The sequence below is a fragment of the Corapipo altera genome, unplaced genomic scaffold, assembly GCF_003945725.1.
Source record: "Corapipo altera isolate COAL_440 unplaced genomic scaffold, ASM394572v1 61411, whole genome shotgun sequence".
NCBI classification, from domain to species: Eukaryota; Metazoa; Chordata; class Aves; order Passeriformes; family Pipridae; genus Corapipo; species Corapipo altera.
In genome coordinates this window covers 28789127-28805625 of record NW_020884875.1, presented here as the reverse complement: position 1 = coordinate 28805625, position 16499 = coordinate 28789127, and the positions used below count along the sequence as shown (strand labels likewise).

Below are 16499 nucleotides of genomic sequence, written 5' to 3'. Positions count from 1 at the left end.
TGGCCCCACAATAATTTTCAGCGTTGTGACCCTATTTATATCCACGTTACCCTTTCACGTGTGCAAACCCGTTTGCCAGTAGCATGAATTGGGTGGTGCCTGAGGCTGCCATCACTTACTCGTAGGGAATGCTCCGGAACACCACGTGATCCAGGAGGGTGATTTGCTCTGCAAGTTCCATGGCCGACAGCGTCTCAAAGCACTCCGGTTTTGGACAGTCCGACTGCAAAAGCAAGGACAACACTTTAAAATGATCCCTTTTTGTGTCAAGTACAGGGAGTGGAGAGCTTCATGCACACTCTCAGCAGGGAGTTGTAATTAACTTCTTTGCTACAAAGAATTGAGAACAATTCCTAAAAACGTAAAGGTAAGCATCAGGCTGGGAACTTGTAGAGAAACAGGCACATACCAAGTCAGCATCATGAATGTAGGTTAATTCAAGTCTGTATATTCTGTGCTTATAATTTTATATATATTCATATATTTCCATTTTTTTAATTATGAGATTTAAATCCAAATCCTAAAGTTTTGATCTGTTCATTTTTGATAAGGGCTCCAAATTCTTACTGTTTCTAAACTGAAATAGACATTCTTGATGTAAAATATTTCTGTCCATAAATACTTTACAACAAGTCACAACTGTGCTACATTTTATTGACTCAAACCCACAATATTTCTATAGGAGTATTTATGTTTAAATTTCAAGATGAACTCACCATCTGAATGATATCCTCTATCTTCAAATGAGTATCATCTTGATCATCCTGAGAAAGAGTCCTGAAAAATGAAGTAGCAGAACACCCTATATAAATTAAATTGTTGGTGGTTATTAGAAAATTTTATCATAGATCAGCAATATGGTTTATCTAAAGTAAATCCTAAGACTGCAGAAGAGGTAAAGAAAAAAAATTTATCTGGTACCTAAAAACTCATGTTTTGTTTTAAGTAAAAGGGTACCAACTTTTACATCATCAGAGACATGCAAAATAAAATATTTCCATGGAGGTTTAAGATCTCTGAGCTAATGAATCCTGAATAATCCTAGGAAACCTAAAGGTAGAAAATGACACCTCAAGTATTTTCTCTGATTTCAAACTAAAATGGTATTTTGGGGATATATCTGAAAAATCAACATGTGAATAGTGAAGACACAAAAACAGGCAGGTATAAAAGAGTGCTCTTGTTTATTGACACAACACTGTCCTGTGCAGTGTCCCACATGAAGAGCTGAGAGTGTGGAAGCGGACAACAAACTGCAGGTTTTACTTTCAGTAACACAAGTGTTAATGAGTGCTTCCAATTCTGCTCCGGAAAAATCATGACTATTATGGTTATTTCAGAGTAGTGGGTCAAAAATTAACCCCAAAGTAAAAAGTGTTCATCAAATGCCACCTACTCGGATGTAGTATATTGGCACATAATTATAAGCTCTTACCCCTTCATTTGGAAAATACAGACTCAAAGAAGCTTTGAATAGACTAGATTAATGTAATATAGGAAGGAGAAGATTTAGAGAGAAAGAATGTAAGTAGTATGTAAAAAACTGCCTAAAAATACACCAACAATGTGGCAAGAAGTCACTGGGATGATTTGCATCAGGGGAGGTTTAGTTTCAACATCAAGGTGAAGGTGCAAGTACAAGTGAGCCTTGGGTCAGGCTTTCTGCAGAGAGTCCTCATCAGCTGAATTTCCAAGCAAAGTTTAGATGACTATTTTCAAAGAAGATATAATTCTACTGGTGATTCCAGAAGGCACAGCAACAGGATCTGGTATTTCCCCGTGGTCCCTCCAATTCTTCATTTTTGCACTCTGTATTAGCAGACTTTCCACATACCAGCCAGGGAAAGGGTTAAAGGAAAAGGATCTCATTGCCTGGAGACTTCAGCTATGAGTGTGAGGCCCAGAATTTGTACCATCTGGGTGGGGAGGAAGCACTATCGCTCAGTACACCAGGTTCCTCTGTTGTGGGCTGCTATTGTTTTCTCTTGGTTTGCCAAATTGGAGAGCTCGGCTAAAATCAAAGGCAGATAAACACAAAATCTAAGAAACCTCCTTCCCTCATTTTCAGCCTACCAAAATCCACACAAAAATGCCCTTTTTATATTCATAAGGGCTGTCTGATGACATTAGACATACAATGTCTTGAATGTTTTACCTCTACAGGAGAACCGTAAGCTTCTTCTCCAGATGATAATGGTGTGCAGCCCCAGTGACTGTAAACAGATTGGCAATCTGTCCCTTCCTGAGCAGCTTATTTTGTGCTGTACCTCACGGGTGATTGCCTGCACAAAGGTATTGTTTAACCTGTGACACAAGCGTGTGCCTGCTGGCAATAAAAAACAGACAGGACTTGTCCCTATGCCCTGCCTCTGCCCCAAGTATTCTTATCTATCTCGTAAATTCTTCATCTAAGTTACTTACATATAAGTTTATATTGGCCCACCTTTGATATAGAAATTAGTGTGTTTGCCTAATATGAAATAAAATATGAAACATTAAGTTCTTAAAAGGCTGAAAATAGTTAACCTTTCCACATCCTTGCTGCCTGATACTGCTCATCATGACATCTCACGTTTTATGTAAACTTTCAATTCCTCTTTCTAAACAGACACTTTTTCTCTAACACAGTGGTCTCATAAAAAAAAAAACAAAACAAAAACCAAAACAAACCCAAACAAACAAGCAACTTTCCTTTTATCTGTAAATGCTCTGTTTTTAAACTGCAGAGGATAACAAATCTCTGCACTGGATAAAGCTGTTTTTTTGACAGCATCAACAGCAGCTCGCACTCCAGTCTGTACTGTTGTCAGCTTTGGGATTCCCAGCTCCAACAGGGGTCTGGGAAGATGTTTTGGGCTGCTCAGTCCTGCTTGGGCAGTTTCCATTGCACTCCTTGGAGAGCTCTTGGAAGCTAAGAAGAAGCACAGATCCATGTGAAAAGGGTCATGAGAGAAAGCAAAGGCACTGAGAGACTCTGCTGCACAGAATGACTCTCAGGGAGGACTGGACTGGGTGACTTCTCCATCAGTATCCTTAAAAATGAAGAAAGTAGATCAATAAGAAATATCTTTCCAATTCTTAGAGTCAGCAGCTAAGATTAGACCTCTCTCTCACACACACACTATTCTTCATGCCTGACCAGTCTGAATATTAAATTAATTTTCTAGTTGAAAATATTAACATGTGTGTCCTTATTCCTTTATGGTACATAAAGCATTTTAAAAAGCTACTGTAAGTTGTAGAGCCTGAAAGGTGTTGTTTGGTGAGATTATACAAGGCAGAAAAATTGTTCATTCACCAAATTTTGACATCTGCATATCCCTGGATTTCATTTATGTTTAGTCTGAGGAAGAGAAAGGAAAAAGTGTTTCTTGAACCACCCTGTTTTTCTCCAGAGAAGATCACTTATCAGAAATATTGGTTGCTGCTCAGTCTGAACTTTACACCTTCCTGCTTCATTATCAATTATATTTTATCCAGATTTCAAGGGTTAATAAATAGGGCCAATAAAATCTCAAGCAAAACATACACTGATATGTTTCAGAACAGATACTGATAAAAAAAAGCTTTTTCACCCTGAAGAGAAACTCTGTCAGTCCACACAACAAAAATCCCATCATGCAAGAAATACCAGCTGCTTTGTTTGATGACTCAAGGCATGAAGCAGCTCAGTACCTCTCATCAACATTTTCCTTGTCATTCATATTCTAAACAGAGCCTCTCCCAGAGCTGACCATGATATCTTTGGAATACAAACCATCCTTTCCTCTTCCTCTAATCTCTGCTAATAAAGGGAATGATTTTCCAAGAAATATTAATGCACACATGCGTACATGCACTCAAAGGCTGGGGTAGTTTGTAAAAAGACCTATTTTTACCCAATACCCTTCAAGGAGACACAGAAAATACCAATCTTTAGGCTCAGAAAGCATGAACTTTTTTTCGTGAATGTTTGAACATTGAATTTATGGTAAGAAATGCTTGTCCTAGCTTCATCCTGCATTCCTCTGCTTTTCAGAGCTGAGAGTACACTACAAAAACTGAAATGTGGGGAAGCCAAGGCCTACAGTGACATCTGACAGGTAACCCAGAATTTTGATAGAATACATGTTTTGATATGCCATGGCCTTTTAGATAAAATGCTTGAAGCAAGCACTTCTTCAGAGCAACAAAAAAAAGTCTGTTTTATGACACTCAGCTAGCAAATGGGTGAATGACTATTTTCATCAACTGGCTCACTCATTCTTCTCATTTTCATCCTGTCCCAGAGAAGCCTTTTGAATGAAAGTTTCATCGAAACTTCCAGTTTCGACAGATCTGTGCTTTCATATGAAAAGGCTGCTGTCAAAAATCTTCAAACAAATCAATTTCTAATAGCAGTAGAAAAGCCATTCAGTTCCAGTTGGGTTATTTATATTTCTCCTCTAAGTAATATTAGCTGAAAGGTCTCAATTTAGAAGAAAATAAAAAAGTTGACATCTTTCCAAGGAAGTGATGGACAGTGATGGACTGAGCAGCATTTCTCCAAACCAGATGTTGACAGTGAAACAAGAGAAGGACACAGTACCTGAAAACACCTCCACATCTCTACAAGGACACAGACTCTGGGTACCTTTAGGGCATCCAGGGTGGGATTCACATCCTACCACTGCTTCTGTTCGGCAACTGAGGAAGGCAGGGTCTCGATCTCTGGAGGAGCAGCCAGGATGCCTAAATTTTGGTGAAGAGAATCTCCCCCACAATAGGGAGTGACTGTGGAAGTTTCATTTCCTGCCTGCAGCTTGTTTTGTGGTTTGGTGCTTCAGGTACACACAGTGGGTCCTACCACAGAGTTTCTTCCAAGTCAGTGCAGACGTTTCACCCTGTCATTATAAGCTACGGATATCTGAAAGAACTCAACAAATAATTTTATTCCATAAAAGGCATTCTCTCAATGTTCAGAACATTGACATGTTGGCAAGTGATAGAAAATCCTCACTCTGATGCAGGAAAAAGTACAAAATACTCTGAAAGAATGTGGATCCTCTTCCTGATGTCTCAGTGCAATGTTGGCTTGAAGATGAGCAGTTCTTCATCAAGAGGAACATCGTCTTGGTCGTCCCTACTACGATAAACAGTGATCTTTAGAGACAAGCAACAGGGAGAACTCTCCCAGTTTTGGGAAGAGCACGTTCAGTGTTCGGCTTGGACACAACCAGCCATAGCACCATGCTGGCAGAACATCAGCAAAAGAACAATCCCTGGGTCATCAAGTCCTCTTAGCACCAGATGCAGTACTTTTGTTTTTAGTGAAAGTACAGCAGCAACTTTGCTGTTCAAGCACTAGAAACCTCATTCATAAATCATGCAGTCAGACAGAATGGAGGCATGTGGATGTTGTGTCTTCTGTTTGTACAGTTTCAATTCCTCATGAAATCAAACTGTACAAGGATCTTTTCAACTTGCTAGAAAAACTAAACACTTCGACAGAAACTATTCCTCCATTTTATATTCTGGATTATTGCAAACTTAAGTTTTCAAGGAACAGTTGGTTTTCTGTCTGAATCCACTGACCAGATGAGGAGCTGGAGGACCAGAGGGACCCCTCCTTGATGCCCCAAGTACCTGAGATGGTTCCAGAACCATGTGTTCAGGCTCCACAGGACAGCAGGTCACTGCTTAGACTAGCAAGTCATTCAGGTTTTTTTAAAGCTTATATATATTCCTCTTTTAATAATGTGCAATAAAAAATTAATAAAATAACATAAATAGATTTAATAAATGAAAAAATAACAAATCCAGAAAAGTAAAGGAATGGGCACTCCTGCGTCACTGCAAAAGATTTACAGTTACACACAAACAACTGCATTCATATTATCCCTTATATCCTGTAATTCCCTCTTCTCATTTAATTATATAGCATTGCTGAGAGCCTGTATCTCCAGTAGTATCTCCAGGGCTTTGCTACACTGTCGAAGTCACTCAATTAACAGACAACCCATTCCCCTGAGATGATCCAAACACCAAAGCTCCTCCTTCCAGTGAGAGAGTGTGAAAGCATACTGAACTTTAATTCACACTGAAACAGTACTGAAATTTTTGACATCAAATTGTCCAGCATCCACGTACGTTTAGCAGCATTCCCAGCCTTGAAAAGCAACAAAGGAGTTTTGACAACTAATGTTAGCAAAGGCTAAAAAAAAAAAAATGCCTTTTCCCCATTTCTCAGCTTTTAAAAATTTAGCTTTTTCCGAATTTTCACTTCTTACAGTATTTATTTTTTTTCAAAAGAAATACAGAGTGAAAATTCACAGAATTTCAAGTCTGAAAAAAAAGCCTGAAAAATGGAAATATCTGATGAACTGTATTCACTAGTGTATTATATACAGTGTGCTCAAATACTCAGTAATAAGGGCTAGAAGGGAAGAGAGGAGAAACAACACCTACCATTTCAGAGAACAGCAGTAAAAGGACTCATAATTAACACATAAATACCACAGTCCATTTTTTGATGCAACAACTAATGGAAATTGGCTAATTTAAAATGGGATACAGGAAATTGCTGACAAAGTTGTATGTTAAAGGCCTATAAATGTATCCCATTACTGCAAGGAACAGCCAATCCAGGTTTATCTTCTGACATTTTCTTAGAAAGCTGAAAGTCTTAAGGTAATCTTCCCCACTGTGAGCAACCTGACAGAACCTATGCTGTCACACACATTATTAAAACCCATTATCCTCATACTTTCTGCTCTCTGGCTTGCTCTTTTTTTCCAAAGAAATACACGAAACAAACTTAATACTTTTACTTGGAAGAGCAGCACATGTAGTATTATTAAAAAGGAGATTTTTATTTATGTAAAAATAAAGGTGCTTTTAACAAGAATTTATAATTGTTTCTTATCCTTTGTTTGACATCCCCCCCCCTCAAGTGAACAACTTTCCAGTCACTTTGTTTTTTCATGTATCTGATGGGGAAACCTGTCAAATGGTCTTAGGAAATTCAGACAATACTACACATCCCTACTGGCTTACCTTCAGAATACTCACAATAATGTTAAAACAAAGCACATCTTACATTCATCCGTGGTTTTGATCATATTTTATTTTAATCACGTCTTAGTCTTTAAATTATTTATTTATTTAATCACGGCTTAGTCTTTTAAGTGTCTCCTGCTCCTCAGTAATGTAATTCACAAGAAAATCAGTGTGTCGTAGGTTTTGTTGTTTTAAAGGAAAAAAATCAACCTTCTTGGAATTTTTTCCCGTTACCACTGTGAAAGAAAGGTGTTGAGCGAGCGAGGGGAAGGAGCTGGCTACAGTGAGCACACACACAAAAGGACTAATAGCCCCACATTCCAAGCTGATGGCTTCAGGGGACTGTAGGGGGAGGGGAGTTTTTGTTTTATTCTTGTGGGGAAGGCCTTCCATTTTTGCCCTGACTCAGGGAGGGTGTGTGTGAAGAGCAAGAGCTCTGCGGGTCATCCTGCTTTTGGCCAACTCACCTAGCTGCTTTTGGCCCCGGCTCGCCTCTGTTCCCTCACGCCCTGTTCTGCCCACGGCCCGGACCTGCCTCGGATTTCATCGGCAAAGCCGGTACCAATCTGCAGAGGAACTTTTGAGGGGAAGGGCTGTTCTTCCCCCCAATTCCTCCTTCTCCGTGCCAGTGGCAGTTTACACCCGTTGACTAGGAAGGGGAGTTCCAGCCAGAGCTTTAAGAGAGTGAGTGCCTAGGAGGAATCGCCCTCCCCCTTGTCCCTTCCCCTTCCCCCCTCCGTGGGGCCCGCCCGACCGCCGCCCCCGCCGGCCCCACCGGCGCGGGGCCAGGGCCCAGCAGCGCCCCCTGCTGGCCGCGGTCAGAAACTGCGCCGGAAGGCGAAAAGGACGGAAGCGGTTTCGGTGGGAGTCTGGGAGCGGGACTGTTGTTTTCTTTTGCTGTGTTACCTATACACATAGATTCTTTTGTAGAGAGCTGTTATTTTTCTTTTCCACACCTTTTCCACTGGAGCCTCTTAATTTCGAAGTTATAATTACTTAGAGGGAGGAGCCTGGTTTTCCTCATATCCCGCCCTGCTCAGCAAACACTTCTGTCTTGTTAAACTGAGACACAGTAGCTACAAAATATTCCCACTTTGCAAAAGGAGTTATTTTCGCTGATACACGAAGACTGAACTCGTACCTGTCCGATGTTCTGCAGTAAAATTTTCTAATACAGGTATTTTTATGAATGAAATTTAACACACACTTCATTTTATGGCTCATAAAATCCTTAGTAATCCTCAAAATTGGATACTCTGGAGAAAACCCAAACCCTGTCCATTCTTTGATACACAGTGCCCTATGTCACGTGTTACACTTAAGATGTTAAATTACTAGAAACGCATTTACCTCAGTATGTTTGCAGTAGCTTTCCTTTCTTGTGGCAGAAGGTCAGGGTCTCTCAGAACTTCCTCCAGCAAATTGAACACATTCATTTTCAGCTCGTTGTTCAAATCAAAATCCTAAAAAGGAAAACAGTTTTATTTCCTTTTGCCTTCATAATGTTGATCAAACAACTGAAAGGATATATTTCTATGAGGTTTGACCTTTTTTTTTTTTTTTTTTTTGCTATTAGGTTTGAATTCTTTACCTTTAATTTTTATTTTTTTTGCTTGTTTGTTTTTGGTATTAGGTTTGAGAATATTTAAAGAAACCTGGAAAGCTGTTGTAGTGAACAGGCCACAAAATTAGGATCTCCAAAAGGCTGTGATTTATCTCCTTTCTCATCTTTATCTTCTGTGTGGAAGTGGGAAAATCAGCCTTCTTTTCTGAAGTAAGAAACTCAACAATGCCCACAAAATCCTCTCTCTTCTCCTGTGATGACTCTAAAAGCAGAAAAACAGTTTAACTGCAGTTCTGGGACCACTGCCTAGCAAGGCAGGTAACTGGGATTCCCTTCAATGTTTTCTTGAATGTCTCTGCTTATCTGCCTCCCACTCTGGTATTTCTTATCTCATACTCACCCTTCTGGAAAGGTCTGCTTTTAGTGGAGTACCCAAACTAATAAACTCACTAAACCAGGCTTGTGCTCTCTGGCACTGCACCTGAGAGCTTCAGCATTTTCATTCCCTCCAAGGCAGACTGACACCTGACACAGGACTGCAATTCAAGAACAGGAATGTGCTACAGCCATTTATGTCGATCTCTGAATTTGGAGAAAATCAGAGAACAGAGTATGAGACATTCTGTTGTAATAGAATATACAAGCATTAAGGTGGGAACTCGCAGGCAAGTGTTGGAGTAGACTCTGGAAATTCTTGTATTTAGCTCAAAGCTAGCATTTTGATAAGAAAACTGAGCCCAAAACCTTCAACTGCCGAGTGCATCATAGATCTTCCTTGATAACCCACAGTTACTTGCAAGCAGAACCATGTTTGTGGCGAGCTCCTGCTTGTTTCCATGGGAACGGAAGGCACAAAGTTACTGAAAATGGGAAATATTTGGCACCTCGGTGCAAGAGCATTGTATTTCATTTTCAAATAAGCAGCACAGCCCCTCCTGTTGTGAGAGGCTCCTAAACTGACAGGATTTCTGGAGATGTTTGCCTCTGGGGAGAACCAGAACCACCTCCGGTGAAGACACACCCTGGGTTTCACTTGAGGGAATGTGAGAGCATCAGAACTCTCCCAAAGTCACAAAGGCTAGTGATGCTTAATTTGGAAAAGGGATGAAACACTTAGGGCAAGAAGGAGAATGCATGCTCATTACAGAAGGAGGTGCCACGGCCTCCCCTACAACACTTTTTGGGAATGGTTACTGCTCAAATGTCAGCACTCAGAAATTACCTGCCCTGAGTATTTCTCTCCTGTCACAGCATCCTCTTTTCACTACTCAGAAGTCTTCTCACCTGGGCCACAGCTAATTAATATCTTGAAACCTACTAGTATCTGTGTCTTTTTTTTTTTTCATGATGTTTGTCCATAAGGCAAGGATGTTGAAGAATGGGGAGCCTGCAGCAGGCTTTGAATGGGGTATCAGACACACAGCTCAAAGCCAAGCAAAAATTATTTCTGGGTACTGCACTGTGTTTGTTTTCTAAATTACATTTTCTATAGTCACTGTTTGAAATGCCTCCCTTAGGACCTGCCTTAGCCTGTTTGCAAGAGAAGACAAGAGAATTTTTTCATATATTTAGGGGATGGAAATGTGACTAATTATTGAAAACATGAGGAATGACACTGCTGTTCACTCCAGTGATTTCTAGAAGAAACCCATTTGAAATATGAAACTATCAGAATTTAGATGAAGGAGAAACCTTAAGCCTGCACAAGCTTGAGCCACCAGTGTAATTAATATTAGTGATGTCTGTCCTGTAGCTCAGTGGTAGGCACTGTATAAAAGAAGCTGGGTATCTTTGCTAGGTGGGCTACAAATATATCCTAAATGTACAGAAAAGGTGTCCAACAGCTGACAAATCTAACACGCCAATTTAGCACTGCTGAGTAAAATTCTCATGCAAATCACACCAACGTGATTAGGATTTGATCTCCAAGTATGGTTTTCAAACCACAGCTCATTGAGTATTTTCATTATAACATATTTTCTCTCAAGATGTCTTGAGATGGTTATTGCAATCAAATTTATGACCAAAAAAGTCTAGAACTTTAGAAGTTATTTTATTTACAAATAGGATGGGGAAGGCTCACCAGTGATTATCAAATTCAGCAAAACCAAAGCATTTCCAGGTTTTGCATGTTTATAAGGTAATTCTTACAACAATGAGAATTAATAAATTGCTCATTAATACCAAAACTTGTTTTACTCTGTAATCCCCACAGGAAAGTAGTCCTGGAATCACTGGGAAACTCACATTGTTGGTGTTCTTTTTTTAAAGCAATGTGCCATCTGCTTCTAATAATGTGATGAGAAAAAATATGTGGATAAAGGTAAGATTCAGAAGTAAACTGGAGACAGAATCTCTTTTTCTGTTGAAGTTCATTATCTAAGGGGTACAGGGTTTCCAGTGTGATGAGCAATGTATAAAAATATCTAGGGAAATCATTGCACTTGTACACGTACTTAACATATGTAGAAAGGTTAACATAAGAATTATACAAACACCGAAATACTTAGCAACTAAGTATAATTTATAAATAAATAACTCTAAAAACATGCAGATTATATTACAGGTGCCCATATATGAATATATACTAATATATTACATATATATCTGTTTATAGTATAGGACACATAGATCTATAGGTAGCTGTGGTAGATAGATGGTATTCATGTGTATCATACCTATATATATAATTTTAGACCACTTTTGTGACTCTCAGTTGCAATTTACACATCACAGAAGGAATACAGTTAGTCAACCACTCAAGCGTCCAGCAGGCACATTTCAACTTGACAGTGGTCTAGTCCTTCATGAAAGGGCACAGGGATTTTTAATCACTGGCCAGAAGAAATGAGATTGCAGCAGAGGCAGCAGAAAGCAACAAAAAGAGAACTTAGCCTTGCTAAGGTGTCTTTTTTTAACTAGAAACAGTAGACCTACTATCGGTGGTTTGTTCAGAGAATATATTTTCAAGATTTGACATGAATTCAGTGAAATCCCAAAAGCTTTTCCTCCCCTCTTTCTTTAAATCTGCCTAAATGGGAGGAAACATTCTGCATCTAAACAAACTGGGGAAACATTGAATAACCCAGATGAACAAAACAGAGCTAAAACCTGAGAACCTGATATGTATTTGAGTGTGTCAGTGAGAAGGACTATGAAAACACAAGAGGGAGGGAAGGAAGAAGCAGGAGGGAAGAGAGATCTGCTGAAAGACTCTTTACAAAGAACTTGGAATATTTTTAAGAAGATGGGGTTTGCCTTACAATTTTCATGTATCTGGTCTCATGCCAAAGAGTAACGAGTTGAGTGACTCTTACTCTTGTACACAGCAGATCAAATGCTATTAGAGTAAAGTGAAGTTACTCCACTGCTGCAGTCCTCTACGATACTATTTAATTTTGTAACACAAAAACACACTTCAGCTATTAACACACACAACTGTGATGAGAAAAATCTTCATAAATTCATCTGCAACAAAACATTTACACAGGTGGAAGGCAGAGAGAAAAGTTATTACAACTGCTTATCAGGAAAATTCATCCCTGAGCTTGAAGTAAGTCTGGCTTACTTCAAGAAACAAGTGGACAACGGTATTGTCTTCCAGTTAGTTTCAAATGCAGAGACTCATAGTTAGGGGAAGAATGTCAGTCCTGATTCTACAGAATCAGTGTTTGCCTGTCACTCCTGATGGAGTATAATCAGGTTAAAAGTACAAGCTACATGAACAGCACAACTAACTCCCAGCACACACAATACAGAGCTCTCCTCATCCAGGCACTGTGTATGCTGTAGTACACAAGAAACCTTGAGAGGAGAGTCCAGCCACCACTTATGGTCAGATTAAAGCACTCAGGACAGATAGGAAATGTGACATCTCTGCCTCTGAGTCCTGGGATGCAGCACATTCCTGAAGGACCTCAGTGGGGAGGGACCTGTCAGGCTCCAGCAGAAATGGGTGCAGAAAACTTAATCAGTTTGACTAACTGCAGGCTTGGTTCCTGTTCTGGGGGTGACTCATGTTCCCTGAAGGGTTGTGGTACAGCCAACCCTTGTGCTCCTGCAACATTTCAACAGAGCACAGCAGCAATTAAGTGTATTATTATTCACTGCACAAGTTTAGGCAAACTGGATTTCCTGGCCAACAGCTGGAAGGCTCACTCCAGGTTCTCCTGCTCTGACTCTCTCTGGGGCAACCCCTCTGACTCTTCATAGTTTGTAGCATGATGTCTGTTTGTTTCAGATAGAATCCCAGAAATTTCTTTGCTGTTTTAAGGCAGGGGCCACAGGTCTAGGGGGCATTCATTTGAAATGTACTTAAAATACAGTCCATCTTGCTAAGTGTGGTGTGAGTGCAATTTATTCACATTTCTACAAAAAACCATAAATTTGCCATATTATCTTATTCATCATTTTACACCCATAAACATGAGACAAGTGGGGCTCGTATAGAGGATTTTGTATCTATATTTTTTTATTCCAATGGAATGGAATAAAACTAGAATTGACCAACTAAATTTGTGCACTAAAACTGTTTCTAACTAACCAAAATCATCTTTGCTCGGACAATTGTCTGTACACAGGTGTTCTTCCTAAGCCCTAAGTGCTATCAATAACTACCTCTGCAAATCCTTCTGTTAAAAACCCACCACAGCTTTGTTGGTATGACCAAGAGACTGACTTGCAGTAGGTAATTTCACAGCTGGAGCCAGGCAGGCACTGGGCACGAGATCATGACCTACACTCTCAAAATTCAAGCCATGGTCCTCCCCCTAGGTCTTATGGTCACTCCATAGCTCGCTGACACTGTCTAGCACCAAGAGAGTTTGAGAGAGAACTAAGATTTGCCAACTCATTTCAGCTGTACTTCTAAGGGAAGCAAGGCTGCAAGACCTCACCCAGATAATTAAGTCATACTGAGACTTTCTCCTCTTGGCCTCCTTTTGCCTTCCAAATTTCCACCTCCGCAGGAGCCAGTGGGAGTTCTATCCTCATGAGCCCTTTCTGTCCCCATCAACACTGTCTTCACAACGATCCTCTGCCTCATCACTTATGTTTTCATTCTTTACAATAGGAGAATCCTATGCTGTTCCTCTCAATTACATTTCAAAAACAAAATGTAAACACGAACACTCTCCTGTTATTTTGGGCAAAAAGAAAGGTTTGTTGGTTTGCAGATGGCTGAATGAAAAAAAAAAAAGGAGGGATATGCAATGGAAAGAACAAAAACGTACACAAAACAATCTGGAATACCTAAAGCCACCCTTCATGCCGTGCTGGTTTTGGCTGAGGAGTAACACAGGTTTGATCACTCTTGCTCAGGGTGGTAAAAACAAAAGTATGTGTCACATCACCTGGAGATGTTTTTTTCCCAAATTTTGATCTGTGCCTTGAATGCTTATGAGGATATTAATTAGTTCCTTCTGCCCTCCAGAAAGAGCTGCAGATCTAGCACTACTACCACTGTACAGTTACTTGAAATTTAAATGAGGCTTCTACAGTGTATGACCCAAGTATTAAAAATAATGAATTCTTTTTCTAAGCATCTCCTCATGATTTCAAGATAACAAAACTGCTTTGTGAAAGCACATCTTCACTGAATACGCTGATTTGTTAATTTTAATGATTCTGTTTCCTGGTCACAGACAATTTTACATATAAAATGCTGTCCATGCTCAGATAAATTTAAACAAAAACAAAGCAGGTTTTGACATAGTGGGAAAATAGTGTAGGAAGGTAATTGATTCCATAGCCCAGCAAAGACCTTCCAAACCCTGGTCAAGGATTTTCTAGAGCCAAGTGAGTAAACACAAGGCTCTGAACCATTTGTTTGCATAATTCCTCCATCCCCGGGGTCATGCACCAACCCTGACCCATTGTTATTACACACAGAGCAGCAGCAGAAACAAGCCAAGGGCTCCAGAGGGATGAATGGAGAGCAGGGAATAATGAAGTGGGATGATATACGTAAGAGCCCTTTAGCACATGGTTGCATGTGAGTCTCTTTATGTTGCATCAGAGCCCAATAGATCAGGACAATAACATAGGCAGACTTGTACTTGTCACTGGTGAATCAGAGAGCACCAAGACAGAATCAGTTATGCTGCAGAATTATTCACAAACTGCAGCACTAAGCATGTCTGCAGTAGTATCTCACACCCAAAAAGGAGAAATAAAGAAAGCCTCACTCTTCATGTCTATTGTCTTTGCTTCTCTTTGCATCTAGTGATAAGGAAGTGGCATTTTGGCAGAAAAAAAGTGTGTAGTAGGTCACATTTTATAGCAGTGCAGGCCAGCGATGACCACAAGGATTTAGGGACATCACAAGGAGGACAGTCTACCAGGCAGAGAGAAATTGCCTATTTTGTGCTGGAAGTTTTTGCATCAAAAGCAAATTCAAAGCCAGATGGAGGGAAAACAGTATCAAAATCGTATGTTAAACTTTGCAAATATCCACTGATTTTCTTTTTTTTTTTTTTTCAATTAATAAAACCTGCCCTCTTTTTGAGAATAAAACCTGCCATTGGCTGCTCATGAAGATGAAGGATGTCTCAAATGTAGTAGTCATGGAATCATAGACTTGTGGAATGGTTTGGGTTCAAAGGGACCTTAAAAGTCATCTTGTTTCTGCCATGGTGGTTCCACTAGACCAGATTGGTGAGTAGCCAGAGAACAATGCAAATACCTCAAAATGTATTAAAGTTTTTGGAAGGTCTGTTTTTCTTAAAAAATTTTAATGCTTATATTGCTTTGTCATTTTGGAAATTGAATAAGCATTTTTTCAGCAGACACTGGTCACTCAGGGTTCTCTGGTTTGCAGTTTGTGTTGTTATTGTAAAATAAGCTCAGAGCTCCTGCTCTCCCAGGAGTATCCATCTTTTACTGCCAACATTTCACACTATTTGGCCAGACAGCAATTCTTCACTTGTCTTCCTTGAAGCAGACCTGTCCCATAATTTTCTGGCAGGAACTAGACAGCCTTTTCTAGTTTGCTTAGGTCTGCTGTTCTTTCTCTCTCACTAGTCTCATAAGTAAACAACCCAAAATGCTCATTAAATACTCTGTTGCTGTAGTATTTCTTATTTTCCATGCCAAAGCCCTTGCACTTTAAAATATGTGCTACACTGGAATAATGAACTAAGAGAGATAGAGAATTAAAATCTGACACCCTTGCCATGGAAAAAATAAAAGGCAGTGGGAGACAAGGGAGTCCAGGTAATAGCTTCCCCTTTGAAAATGGACAGTGTTGAACTACTAATCATTATCTTTGTCCTCTTCATATTTCTAAAAGAATCATATTTGTAAATGTGACACAAAAGGTGCAAAAGTATTCAGGAGAATGTTACATTTTTGCATATCATGGGTACTTTTGAAATGAAAACAGAGAACACTTGCATTTTTTGAGGAGAGAAAGTGTTATTTTTGGTAAATTACGACAATGCAGAGTATGCTTGGACTCTTCATAGTTACTTTTTGCTTATAATAGAGAATCATTACAACTCAGTCAGGATCAACTCTGAAATGTAAACTTCAGTGAAACTAGTTGTAGATGTTGCTTAATGTAGATAAAGTCTGATTCCTAACATTTTCACAATCACATAAATTAACCATCTTTTATTTAGCACAGCAGTTATTTAAAGGGAACTGTGGTAGGAACACAGCAAGTACAGAACAGCAACACAGAAGTGTAATAACAGAGTGTTGCCACTCCTATTACAGCTCAAGATGCACTTAATTCTGATTTTAATTTTAATTTAACAGGTAGTCAAACAAAACATAGGCTGTTTCCAGTAACTCAAAATGTTTAATCACTCCCATGATACCAAGAGAGGTTTTAATAATCTCTTTGGGCTGTTCAGCTTTTCAAACACAACCAGTTTTCTCACACATCTCTTACTGACTTCATTCTCTAGGAAACAAC

At 39.5% G+C, this 16499-nt stretch overlaps 1 protein-coding gene across 3 annotated transcripts in view; it reads right to left on the bottom strand.

The window, feature by feature from the left end:
• Positions 1-16499, bottom strand: part of RASGRF2 (Ras protein specific guanine nucleotide releasing factor 2) — a 116339-nt gene that overhangs the window by 10126 nt on the left and 89714 nt on the right. For all 3 annotated transcript variants that reach the window (XM_027634818.1, XM_027634819.1, XM_027634817.1), the window contains exons 19-21: positions 8368-8480; positions 717-777; positions 120-223 (exon numbers count right to left, since the gene is read on the bottom strand). In XM_027634818.1, coding sequence (XP_027490619.1) covers positions 120-223; positions 717-777; positions 8368-8480 — 278 coding nt within the window. The remainder of the gene's footprint in view (positions 1-119; positions 224-716; positions 778-8367; positions 8481-16499) is intronic.